Source organism: Acromyrmex echinatior, chromosome 6 (assembly GCF_024713525.1).
Source record: "Acromyrmex echinatior isolate Ae372 chromosome 6, ASM2471352v2, whole genome shotgun sequence".
NCBI classification, from domain to species: Eukaryota; Metazoa; Arthropoda; class Insecta; order Hymenoptera; family Formicidae; genus Acromyrmex; species Acromyrmex echinatior.
Window position 1 is genome coordinate 11,147,170 of NC_141857.1, and position 13,451 is coordinate 11,160,620.

Consider the following 13,451-nt stretch of genomic DNA (forward strand, 5'->3'; position numbering starts at 1 on the left):
GTGCATTCTCGACATATCCAAGATGTATTTGTATGAATTTCACTACGAATACATGGCTATTTCGCGAAAAATGCAAGATTATGTACACTGACACCGACATTCTCACACAGAATGCGACTATGTGTATGATATCATGAAACGTGATATAAATAGATTTGACATAAGCGATTATTTGAGCGACAACGCGTACGGTATTCTGTTCGCAAATAAAAAAGTTCCTGGCCTTACCAAAGACGAGAACAACGGTACCATCATGATAAGAATTCGATCATTTTCACTTTAAGCCTTAAAATGTATGCCTTGCGAGAAGGAAACAAGGATGCTTTTGATATTAGTCCGGGATCCAATAAACACACAGACGATTTCGAGATAAAATGTTTGGTTTTTATTGTATTATGTAACGAAAATCTGTATCTCACACAGAATATATAAAAAATATTAGCGAATAAAAATTAAATGAATGAATATGAACATAATAACAAAATACGTTGATAATCCAAGAACCTGAGAACTCACTTTATAGCACTTCCACTGAGTTCCTCATGGTTCAGTGACAATTGACATGGTTCAGTTGTTGTTTCAATTTCCAAAACCGAGCCTTGGTTAATCCTTCAGTCAGTATATCTGTCAGTATATAATTGTATTTCAATTAGACAATACTGTATCTCTACTTTCTCAGTTTCTACAGCCATTCAACATACAAATCAATAATTCTTATCAATGTATTTTATACGTTGGTGACAGTCAGGATTTTTTGTTAGGAAAATGATTGCTTGATTATCACTATTTAATAATATTGACTTTACCTTTTTTTTACCTTGTAAATTTACCAATAATTTACGTAGCCATATTAGTTCTTGTGCCACTTTGATAGCTATCACGAGTTCTGCCTCTGCTGTTGACAGAGAGATTGTCTTTTGTAATCTTGATGACCAACTTATTGGTCCACCTTGTAGAATTAAGATGTATCCACTGGTTGAATGTCGCTCGTCTTAGTCTCTGGCGAAGTCTGATCACTATAACTTACTGGTTTCTTGCTATTCATTTGTTTACTGTAAGTTATATCATCTGCTACTTTTTCTTTAAATACTTTAAGGTCTTCTTAGCCACTCTCCAATGTTGAAGTCCTGAATTTTAAAGATATCGACTTAGTACATTTACTTCAAAAGTGATATCAAAACGCGTTACATTAGCTGCAAACAGTAGAGATCCTATTAATGATGCATATGGAATTCTATCCATTTCTTCTTTTTCAGTCTGAGTATTTGAATTCATTTTTTTCGAGTGTATGGATCAAGAGATGTAGTCATTCTTTTAGCTTCTTTCATATTAAACCGTTCTAATTAGCTGCTGTGTATAACTGCTTGATGAATTTTTAACCAACTTTTATCGCAATCTCGTTCAATTTCTATTTCAACGAAACATTTTGGTTTGCTTATCTTAATGTCGAATACTTTACCAATTTGATTAAGAAATTTTCTTAATGTATTCTTAGACTTAAAACTAGTTCGTTGTCGACATACAGCGCTAAATATATTTTATTTACATATGAACCGACATAAATACAATTATCTGACTAATGTAAATTAAATTTAGTCAGTACATTATTTAACCGTTCCAGCAATGGAGACTTTTAGTCCATATAAGGATTTCTGTAACTTGACGACTCATTATTCTGACTGCCACGGTTCCTCAGATAATTCAATCCAGATTTCTTCTTTTAATTCACCATACAGGAATGCAGTTTTATCGAATTGTGGTATCTCCATTTCTTCTGCAACTGCCATTGCTAATAGAACTCGAATGCTATCGTAGCGAATAACCAGTGCGTACGTAAATAATCCAAATAATCAATACCATATTTTTGACAGAAACCACGAGCCACTAACCTAGTCTAATCTGTGTGATTCTCCATCACTTTCTTTTTAAAGATTCATTTGCAGCTCACTGGCTTCTTATCTATAGGCTTTCCTTGCACTATCCAGATATCATGTTTCTGATGTGCAGCAATCTCTTCAATTGCCTTTTTCCATTCGCTTATATCTGTTGCAGCAGTGACCTCTTCATAATTTCTTGGTTCAATTATAGCTAGGTTTGTCTATGGATATCGATCTGGTTACTTCAAGTTAGATCGATCGCGCAGATTTCGTTAAATTTTGTTATCTTTATCATCACTAGAATGCTCCCTCTTTTCAAACATTAACTCTTTGTAGACTTGGGCTGTATTCGTTGGGTTTCGTCACCTGTATTTTCTAATTCTTCTAGCTATTTCGGCTCCTACTGTTTTTTGAAAGTTGAAATCTCCTCTTCCATCTATGAAATTGACTTGTTGCAATCACACTTGTTGCAATCGTCAATTTGTGAATGTTTAAATCTATTAGCCGAAAGTTATTTGAGTTTCCTTAATATCCAATAAACAACAATTTATTTTCCTTAAGATCCAATTTTTGGTCTCTGGTTTTCTGGAATATGTGCATATCCAAACACTCTAATATTTGAAAGATTTGGCTTTTTCTGGAACCATCTTTCATATGGAGTTTTATTACTCTTACTTGTCATGGAGTGATTCAATATATAGGCCATGTCAACTGCCTCCAATCAAAACTTCTTTGGTAAATTTCTATCAAAAATCATTTCAATAATTGTTCTTATATCATGCTCTGCTTTTCCATTTTACTCTGGATTGTATGGAGTAATAGTTTGGTGCTCGATTCTACGTGATTTACAGAACTTCTGCATTTCAATATTTAAAAATTTTCTTCCGTTATTGCTTTTAAGTATCTTGATGTTCTTACCAAAACGATGTCGTGCCATATTTATGTATTCTTTGAATTTATCAACGACTTCGAATTTATGTGTGATTGAATAAATGCAGAGATATTTACTTGCATTATCCTTGAACGGAACAAAATATCTAGCTCCATTGTATGCTGTTGTAGGGAAAGGACCGCAGATATCTAAGTGCACGACTTCTCCAGTCTCACATTGTCCATCTGTAGAGCTTTTGAAAATTTTCCGTTGTGCTTTGACAAATATATATGCTTTACAGGTAAACTTTTACAGTTTTTCCTTCTTCAATCCGATCGATGGATTATTAGCAACAATTTTTTCCATTATCGTCAGCATGACCCAATTTCACATGCCATATATGTAGCTTTTCAAATTTTGTTTCTGTTTCATTTCATGTGGAGTTCACTTCAGCATCTCTGTAATTTTTGAAATGCTTTTTATATAAGTTTTTTTATCTCATTCCTGTAGCTTTAACTTCATTATTCTTAACGATTTTGATGCTGTCTCGACTAGAAATAATTTCATACACGGTTTGTACGTGCAAAATATGAAAACAGATTGTAGCTCTGGCACGAATAATACATTCGTCAATTTCCATGGTTTCCACTTACCATTTTGTAAAACAAGAATTTGAACATCACCTTTTCTGAGTATCTTTAATTTTCGATTGTCTCCAAAACGCTCTTGTGTTTAGATTCCTCGAGTTTTTCAAGTATTAACTCATCAGAACACATGAAATCAGCCAGTCATATCTCTTCTTTTAGAACTACGTTTGTTTCTACTGGTACGTGCGAAAAACAACCCATTATCGTGATCTGCACTATTTTCACTAGATTGAGCTTTATTTCTTTTCTTATCGGTTAACTTTATTCTATTGTTCTTGTTTTCCGCAAATTTCCTGCAATTTTTTGTCTTATGACCAATTTTTTTTCGTAAAAATAGCACTTACCGCTAAATTTGTTATGTTTGTTTTTCTCTGTTTCTTCCTTGATTGTCTTCTTATGATTTGACTTTTTCATTGTAACAGGTCCGATTTTTTTTGCTACGTTTGTGAAAAGTATATATATATATATATATATATATATATATATATATAAAATGTATGTATATATATATATATATATATAGTCGAAGAAAGGCTACGCAATCACAGAGGCGCTCAAATTGTCGTATTTGTACTACTTTGGTTTTGCTATGGGTAATCTGGATAAGCCATGAATACCAAGAATGTTTTGCAATGCTTGCAGAACAAAGCTATGGTCGACGGGAGAAAAAATCTATTTGCCATTCAAAGATCCAGTCATTTGGAGAGAGTGATCACGTAACGAACTGTTACTTCTGTTTGACCAAAGTAACCGAAATATTTAAAAAAACTCGACATGTGAAATATGCGAATGTTCTATCACAAAGTTGGTTTCAGCAGTCTAAATGATCCATTGTTGGTTTGTCCGGGAACGTCCAGCTCAGAGACTGAAAAAATTGCACCAGCAGGAAGCAGCGGCAGCGAATTCACGATGAGAGAAGTGCATTTGATTACACAATCTGAATTGAACGATTTGGTTCGTGATTTGCATTTATCGAAGCAAGACTCTGAATTGCTAACATTACGATTACAACAGTGGAAATATCTTTCAAGCGAAACGAAAGTCACCTATTTCAGAAACAGAAATGCCGAACTCATTACATATTTCAACAAAATAGATTAGATCTGTTTTTGCACTGATGTTCAAGATTTATTTCAAAAGATGAACCAATCATACGATACAAATGAGTGGCGACAGTTCTAAGTACAGTTTGAAGACCGCACTCTTGCACAATGGAAATCAAAAGCTATCCATTCCAATCGCTCACGCAGTCAACATGAAGGAAACTTACAAAATGATGAATAATATTATATATTGCAAGTGATTAAATACAACGACCATAAATGGAAAATATGCGGTGATCTGAAGGTATTTGATCAAATCCAAGTTAGAAATTCAGGAATATATTTCTGCATTTTATGATTCCTTATACTATTATAGGTTGTCAGCATGTTAACTAGTATGCAAAGCGGCTTTACAAAATATTGTTGCTTTCTATGTCTATAGGACAGTCGAGCAACAATGCACTATTACACCAGAACATATTGGCCAGAAAGACAACAATTCTCATCGCGAAGAAAACGTTTCAAATAAACCACTCATCGACCCATAAGACGTGTTGTTCCCGCCGCTGCACATTACTTGATCTAATGAAAAACTTTATCAAAGCACTCGACCGGGACGGACCTGCTTTCCAATATTTGTTGATAAAGTTTCCAAAACTTCTGTCAAAATCAAAGAGAGAATCTTTGTGGATCTACAAATAAGAGAATTAATGACCAGCAATTTTCGCATTTGTCAGCCACAGAAACCGCAGCATATGCGTCCTTTAAAAGAATTGTCCATGAATTTCTCGGCAACCGAAAAAGCGACAACTACAGGTTAATAATTGCGGATCTGCTGAATAATTATCATCGAATTGATGCTCGTATGTCGCTCAAATTCCATTTCTTACATATTCCCATTTGGAATTTTTCCTTTGGGCGAAATAAGCGATGAGTAAGGCAAGCGAATGTATCAGAATATGCGAAGAATTGAGTGTAATTATCAAGGTTTTTGGGATGAAGGTATGCTCAATGATTACTGCTGGTCTTTATTGCGTGAAACGGACCCAAAATAACACTAGACACAAAGTTTAGTAGTCGTTCACTTCTAAATTTTTTAATAAAATAGGCCAAAAACAGCAAAAAATAGGCCTTTCATATATCTCGAAACCTGACGACCTACGAAAAAACGAATTTGGAATCAATGTCGAAAATTACATTAGAAACACAGCTGCTCCAATACAAAATCGTACATACAAGTGTAATTATCATTTGTAGCATCTCATCTGATACTATCTCGCCAGCTACTTATAATTGATGAGCCAAGTTTTTCTGCAACATAATCAAAGATTTTTACGCTCTCTAGTTTAAAATTGTCTCTAATTTAAAATTCAAAATTTTTTTTTGTATCATCATAATTCGAGTTGCGGACCTTTTTTCAAATAGACCACAAAGTGTATGCCACATTTCCTTAGAATTTTTGCACGTCAATATATGTTTAATCAATCTATCATCTAATGTTGCCGAAATGCAATACTTAGCTTCAGATTCCTTCTTTTTCCACTGTTTTTCATGCATCGCTGGTCTTGTCTGTTGTCTTGTGAGTTCTTTTATTATTTTTTCCACGACGTCTATTAACTATATATAGATGATATATATATATATATATATATAGACTATATATATAGAACAATCAATAATCAGATATTGGATTGATATCTTCTTTATTTCGGACGTTTCGACTCTCTTTGGAGTCCTCCTCAGCAAGAATGATACAAGTATAATTAGATCACATGTCCATAATGTTTAAGTCATTCGCAAATTGACAAAGACGTAGTGTTGTTAATCTGACATTTTTTTTTTAAATAAATCTTAGAGTGATATAAACATAAACAATTTAATGACTTACCATCACGGAACATGAAGCACTGCACTGAAGGTTTGTTGAATATATTAAAACTTAAAAAATAGAAATGTTAAAATCAAATATAAAGATCACATGTTTAGAACACACGTGTACGACGACGTGTCACTCAGATATGAACTATTTTCGAAGTAAGAGATCACATAGTAAACAAGGCAAATTTGAAAATTATAAAGAACAAAATACATGTTGTTAATATATTGTTGTTAAATCAAACCGTGTGCGAGAGCGCACCGCGCGGAAAGATTCGAGTGAGAGAACGGCACAAGGTTGATATGATGCACGACAGTGAAATCAACTCAGTTTCTTTGTAATTTAACAAAAGAATTTCTTTAATGTATTCAGTTACAAAGTCAAAAGATATAATTAATTAAAGATCAGATTAACAGAATATTAAATGCGGTCACCTTTTCCAAATTGAGTTTGGAATCGCGGTGATGGAAAATCTCGGCGATTTTTCTCGGCACTTCTCGAAAGATTCGGTTTATAGCGATTTCACTAAACGGTTAGCACGGCGATTTTACAAAGCGAGATTATGACTCTAAGAACTCTAAGAACTTTTGGAAGTAAGAAGGAGGACGGCGAGATCGAAGCATTTATTGCTTTCGGCCTGAGCTTTCCCTTTTGGGAAAAATCCAATAAAAATTTGCAATCGTAATTATTACGTGGCATTAGGTGTACAAAATTGATTGGCGCTTTGGATTCTTTTCTAGCGACGTTCAACGTAACAGTCATGCGCGACAGAAAATCCGTGCGTGGGATTGGTGACAGCGCGTGACGTATTCGTCGGAGCGCGGCGCTCGCGTGCGCGAATTGAATTGTTCTAGAACCTTCGATTGTCCGTTGCCGGTAACGACAACTTGTTTGCGTGTAACGAATTGTTTTTTAAAAAGAACAAAGAACGACGAATTTGATGATTTTAACGAGGATTAAAATCATGTTTGAGATGAAATCACAAGCTCAATTTGTGCATGCGTTCAATGACAATTAATGTCGATCGACTGAAAGAATTCTTGCTTTCCTTTCGAATTACCGATCTCAAACAAACCGGTAAGAACCGTAATAAATTATATGACAATTAAAAACTGTCAAAATTATTAAAATTGTAAAATAAAGAATTACATAATAAAAAAAAAGAAAAAATTCAATATAAAACATAAATCGTTTCTGAACGCTTTGGGTAAATTATACCTGAAGTTTCTGAACGTCTGAGGCGCACTAGAGCACTTCAGAGTTACCTAGGCATAATTTCTGAACGTACCCCAGAGATTATAAGTTGAAATTATTGACGTTATTGTTATTATTATTACGGTCACGCGATCGCGGAGGAGTTGAATAAGTGCGATTGTGGCTAAAGCTATATTATACAATATAATATTGGGTTTTCCGGTTATCTCAAATGAAATATTGATAAAAATACTTTTTCGATATATTTTCGAGTAATTAAATGTCTAGACAATGCTTTATCCAAATAATATCAAGATCGTTGTTGAGAAACTGTGAGCACATCGATGCGTTTTTGCATAAAAATAAGTAAATGTTTGACAAAAAAAGTGTCGCTTTGCTTCATAAACTGTGATTAGTCATTGAAATCGATGATTATTCAGGTTAAGAAGTTGATCACACCGACGAAATATTGCGATGCAAGCAGACACTGTAAAATTTTCATTCCTCTGCTTTATTTAGTTTAGATCTATCGGAATAGCGGCTTGTATTGATTCCGCATTCGCAAATTCTGCTCAATGGGACATAGGAAAATGAATTCCTTCGGATCAATTGCTGGATTCACATTAGATCCGATGTGCATCGTACAATGCACTGCAATCAATCAGAAAACAGGATTTTACTTCGCATTATCGACACGAAATAAAATTCTGCTTTCTAAGAGCACCATTCCTGTCGGTGCGTGTACACGCAAGCATCGACGGAATCTGCCAAAGAAATAAGGCCACAGCACAGATTTTTGCATGACGCATAATGCATAGTGCATAAGCGAATCTGATCTTTTCTTTCCCCCCCTATTCCAGAGAAAAAAAGAATTTCGATAGGTTAATTCCCTAATGCGCTATGCATTATGCGTTATGCAAGAGTCTGTGCTGCGGCCAATAAATTTGCGCAACAGAAAACGGCGAAATCGGCGGAATGAAGCCACGACCAATCACAAACGTTCCGTTTTTCTATGTCCCTTGAAGCGGAATTTCTGGAATGCGCAATTAGCGCTGACCAACTACAAGTCTTTCCGTAGATCACTTTCATTAGATCCACCGAACAGCATTTGTCATTAGCTCATATTGATTGCGTATCTGCAAGTTCCGCTCCATAGAACATAGGAAACTAAACTCCTGTGGATCGGAACTCACACATACATATAAGGACATTGCCTTATCTTCATTTTGTGTACCCATTTTAATTTTGATTTACACTCGAGAGAAGAGAGATTTAGAGATTTTTAGATTCCACCCGAGTGCTACCTAGATAACACTTTATTCTTGTTATTTACTGAATGTAAAACAAAGATGACATAACACCCGAAGAATCCGAACACGCCTCAGCATGTTGATTAATCCTTGTAGGAGACAATTTTCTCTATTAAACCAGCTTACCAAGTTAGTTTTTATAAGTATACATATGTAGTATACATATGTAGTACATGTACACGAATACATGCAGGCATCGGCAAAATCTGCAAAAGAAATAAATTTGTGCAACAGAAAATGGCGGAATGAAGCCATGACCACAATCACGCATTCCGCCAATTTCGCATTGCGCCAATTCCATAGGATCGCACTCTGGGTCGGGTTCACACCTTGACGGAAAAGCGGAAAGTAGAAAAGCGAAAGCCAATCGGAACTCGTAGTAGTAGTAGGCGGTACGTTTCACTTGTCTATTTCTGTCTTTCCGCGAGTTCTGAGACTACCAATTAAATAAAAAGTTCGTTTCTTTCTAGCGTTGGCGGGTCACGATTAAGCTTGATCGACATTGGTGAAACCGGCCTTTAAAAACATAAATTCACTGCTAATGCAAAAAATTTATGTATTTAAGGTAATGGATTTTTGTTTTTAAAGCAATGAATTGTGTTTGTAAAGCAGTGATTAAAATAGTGAATGTATTTTTAAAGTAGTGAATTTGTATAAAGCAGAACGTATACATAGTGCTATATGACAGATATATTAACCTATAAAGTCTCTAACTTTAATGCTGATTCTATAATGAGTCGGAAGTCGGAAAGTCTTGATCGGAAGTTGGCCTGTCTATTTTATATAGAAATAAAAATGACATTTTCACTATTAAATACTACAATTACCATTCCTGTAGTCGACACAATGACCAATAATAAGGCGGTGACGGCGGCGCGCAAGGAGGGACGCTTCATCGCCGTTCAAATGTAGGCCGTCCTACAAATTCGCGTGACGCGGCTTAACCGCATATTGGCTTAGATGTTTTCTTTTCTAATTCGAAAACTACAGCGAATATCTCAAAATGGTATAAAAATTTGTTGTTCCTTTTGATTCATTTTTCACTCCCAATGTGGCCCCGACCCATCTTAAGAAACACTGTATATATTGGGAGTACAAATTAGTTCGGTCCGTTTTTTTGTGTTCAAAAATGCATTTATTTCAAAACAAAATGAATGAACAGATTAATTGTCCATCGCTGGCTACTACTTTTTCCCATCTCTCAGGCAATTTTCGAATTCCATCTCGAAAAAATGACTTGTCTTTGGAGGCGATCCAATTTTGGAGCCAATTTTCGATTTCTGCGAAAGAAGTGAACCGGTGACTTGCCAAATCGTGTTGCATCCTTTGGAACAACCAATAATCAGAAGGAGCAATGTTCGGAGAATACGTGCGGTAAAACATCCCATTTGAACGTTTCCAAATATTTTTTTACGACTTTTGCGACATGAGGCCGAGCGTTGTCATGAAGAAAAATAACTTTATCATGTCTTTGCTCGTATTCCGGCCGTTTTTTTTCGCAATACACGGCTCAAATGAATCAATTGTCAACGAACCGATACCGATCGCCCGTAATGGAATCGCCAGGTTTCAGCAACTCATAGTAAACAACACCCTTTTGGTCCCACCAGATACAGAGCATGATCTTCGAAATGCTTGGCTTTGGTGTTGATGTTGAGGTCGATGGCAACGATTGACCGGGCTTAGCGTAGTATTTTTTCTTCTTGGGGTTATCGTAGAATATCTCCAGTCACAATCCGATGCAAAAAATTTTTCCTTTGTTGTCTTTGGATCAGCTGTTCGCAAGTAAAAAATCGCAACGTCTCTCGGTTTCAGTTCATAAGGTATCCAATTTTCTTGTTTTTGAATTATTTCCATGGCTCTTAATCGTGCAGAAACGGTTTGTTGAGTTACTCCCAATGATTCTGCAAGCTCTTTTGCGTTTGACTCTGATCTTCTTCAAGTAATGCCTCTAATTCTTTGTGTTCGAATTTTTTTAACTGTCCAGAGCGAGGCTTGTCTTCAACGCTGAAATCTCCATCCTTGAAACATTGAAACCATTCCCTACATGATTTATCAGTTGGAGCAGTGGCACCATAAACTTCGACAAGCGATGGGCTTCAGCTGTACTTTTCTTCCAATTAAAGCAGAAAATTAGAACCTCCTGCAAATGCTGTTTGGTTAACACAAAATTCAACATTTCAAACACAGTAAAAATCAAAGTTTTTGTATGAAACTCAAAGCGATATAAACTGAATATTATTAGCAGATGTCTAACCTCTCTGAAAACGCCAAAATCAGCTGTCACTATAAACCATTCACAACCGGAGCCATCTTTTGGAAAATGGACCGAACTAATTTGTACTCGCAATATAAAATTTGTTCGTGTTGCATGTTTCAATACCCGGTAAAAAATTTTTCATACATTAATATATACAATAGAACAATAGTAATAGATAACATAAAAAATAATTAAAGAGATAATTTTTACATTATTCGTTTTAGATTTATACATATTCATGCATGAAAAATTTTTTACCAAGCATGCTCCTATTTATCCCCGCTCCTGCTATCATAGAAACAGGTGGGAGCATACGCCCAGTGATGCGAATTCCTCGCCGCTTGCTAAAGTCACTAGATCTATAAAGTATCGCAAACTCGCATCCATTTTTACGCGAAATGCAGTCATTTCGAATTTATGCATTTGTATTATGTACTTTATTTGGGAAAATGAAGTCGTCAAGAATGTAAATCAATATTTTTTAATATATAATATATTTGTAATTATTAGTTTATTTATGAACAAAAGAATATGTACAAATGCTCAATTCTTTACTTTAATATAGATTTATTTGTCATAGAAGTTTGTGCATGAAAGTGCACGAAGGATACGTGTAAGTACAATTCAGAACTGTTCAGAAATATGAAAGTACACACGTATGATCATCGCATGAGCTTGAGCATTTTAAAGAGATTATTCGGCCAAGGCAAATGTATTTTTGCCTTGGTCCGGGTTATTTTTTAAAAGTGTAACCTTTTACGGTACTGATTTTGTCGGATATGACTCTATCCTGCGTGTCAGCCTGCCGGTAGGGTGTTTGACCATTTGTTATGCGGACACCCTTTTGGTGATGAGGGGTTCGTCTTTCCGCGAGGCAATGGTCAGAGCGGAATTGGGGGCAACTATTGTGATTAGGTCTATGGAGCGACTGGACCTGAAGGTGGCCTTGAGCAAGACGGAGACTGTGGCCTTTACGTGGGAGATGCCGCGGGCGAGCTTGCGAATAGGCGATACCGTCATCGAGGTGAAAACCACCATGAAGTACCTGGGGTTAGTCTTGGACTCTCGGTGAACCTTTAGGGCATTTCTGTCTGTTTCTTAAGGCGTTGAAAATGGCGGCGTCTCTCGGTAGACTGGTCGCTAACATTGGCGGCCCGGGTGAGTGTAGGCGTAGTGTGTACGCGACAGTGGTGCAGTCGGTCGTTCTGTATGGGGCCCCTATCTGGGCTCAAGCGGTTGCGGCTGATAGGATTACTACGCGTGATGCGGCGAGACTGCAGAGGCAGTTAGCATTGAGAGTTATACGAGGATACAGGATCATCTCGTACGAGGCGTCCTTGTTGCTGGTGAGATTGATCCCATTCGACGGATCATATTCTTCTGGCGGATCATATTTAAAGGCGATCATATTTAAAGCGGCGGTTCCTCGTGGAGCGAGATGGCTTCGTCGCTTCCAGGGCGATGAGCCAGATTTGGGACGATGAGACTAAAAGATCCATAGCCAGGTGGAAAAGAAGGCTGGAGGATCTTCCACGGGATGCGCCGGGGACTGCTGTCCGAGGGGCTCTCGTGGGCCGATTGGGCAGCTGGATGATGGCGGCCTACAGGATGATCCAGGTTATCATGGTTATACGAAATAAGGAAGGCTGAATCGCCGATTTGTCAGCACTGCAGAGCGGTTGACAATGGTACGCACACCCTCCTCCACTGTCCCTCATGGGCTGTGGAGAGAGGGAATTTGTTTGTGGCTCTCGGATTAGATCTATAATAGATCTGGACCGAAAGTATGATCGGGTGATTGGGGCCATCGTGGGCTCCTCTGACGCGTGGACAGCTTTCGCGCGTTATTGCGAAACCTCGGGACTCTGACTTCTCGTAGCGGTTAATACTTTATAGATACTTTATAAATAATGTATATACAACTAGCGTTTAAGTTTCTGTAAATAGACGTTTTTGTGTGGTGGGAGCTATCCCGTTTGTAACACTGAGAGTACTCTGAAGTAATGCCTGTTGGCGGTCCCGGGGTGCTCTCATACATGTTGTGAGGTACTATTTGGACAGGGGGAGTTTTTTAGTTGGTAGGCGGCAGTTCCGGTGTATCCTCGAGATCACGGGGCGATTGAATCTGGTACACCTAGTGATGCGGGCCGCTGGGCGTCTTCCCCCCCTCCCACTCCCGATGGATGTCCCTTTCGGGTCCCCCTGGGGAGAGAGCGTTGAAGATTTTTCTCCTCCTACGCAAACAAAAAAAAATACATTATCATGGTCGTGCACCGGTAGTGATATCGCGTGTAGTATTTCATATGCCGGTGATGCTGTTAACAGGAATCATAACACTGTATATATGTTATTTTCATTGCAAAAGGCGCAATT

The 13,451-nt window shown here is 37.1% G+C and overlaps 1 protein-coding gene across 6 annotated transcripts in view; it reads right to left on the bottom strand.

The window, feature by feature from the left end:
* The window catches only part of LOC105148557 (intraflagellar transport protein 81 homolog), a 588,627-nt gene that overhangs the window by 102,654 nt on the left and 472,522 nt on the right, over positions 1-13,451 (bottom strand). Inside the window, exon 13 of one of the 6 annotated variants that reach the window (XM_087406967.1) lies at positions 11,573-13,312. The exons of the other annotated variants lie outside the window; for them this stretch is intronic. Coding sequence (XP_087263093.1) covers positions 13,213-13,312 — 100 coding nt within the window. The 3' untranslated portion in view covers positions 11,573-13,212. Of the gene's footprint in view, positions 1-11,572; positions 13,313-13,451 lie in introns of those variants that run through there. 6 annotated transcript variants of the gene reach the window in all.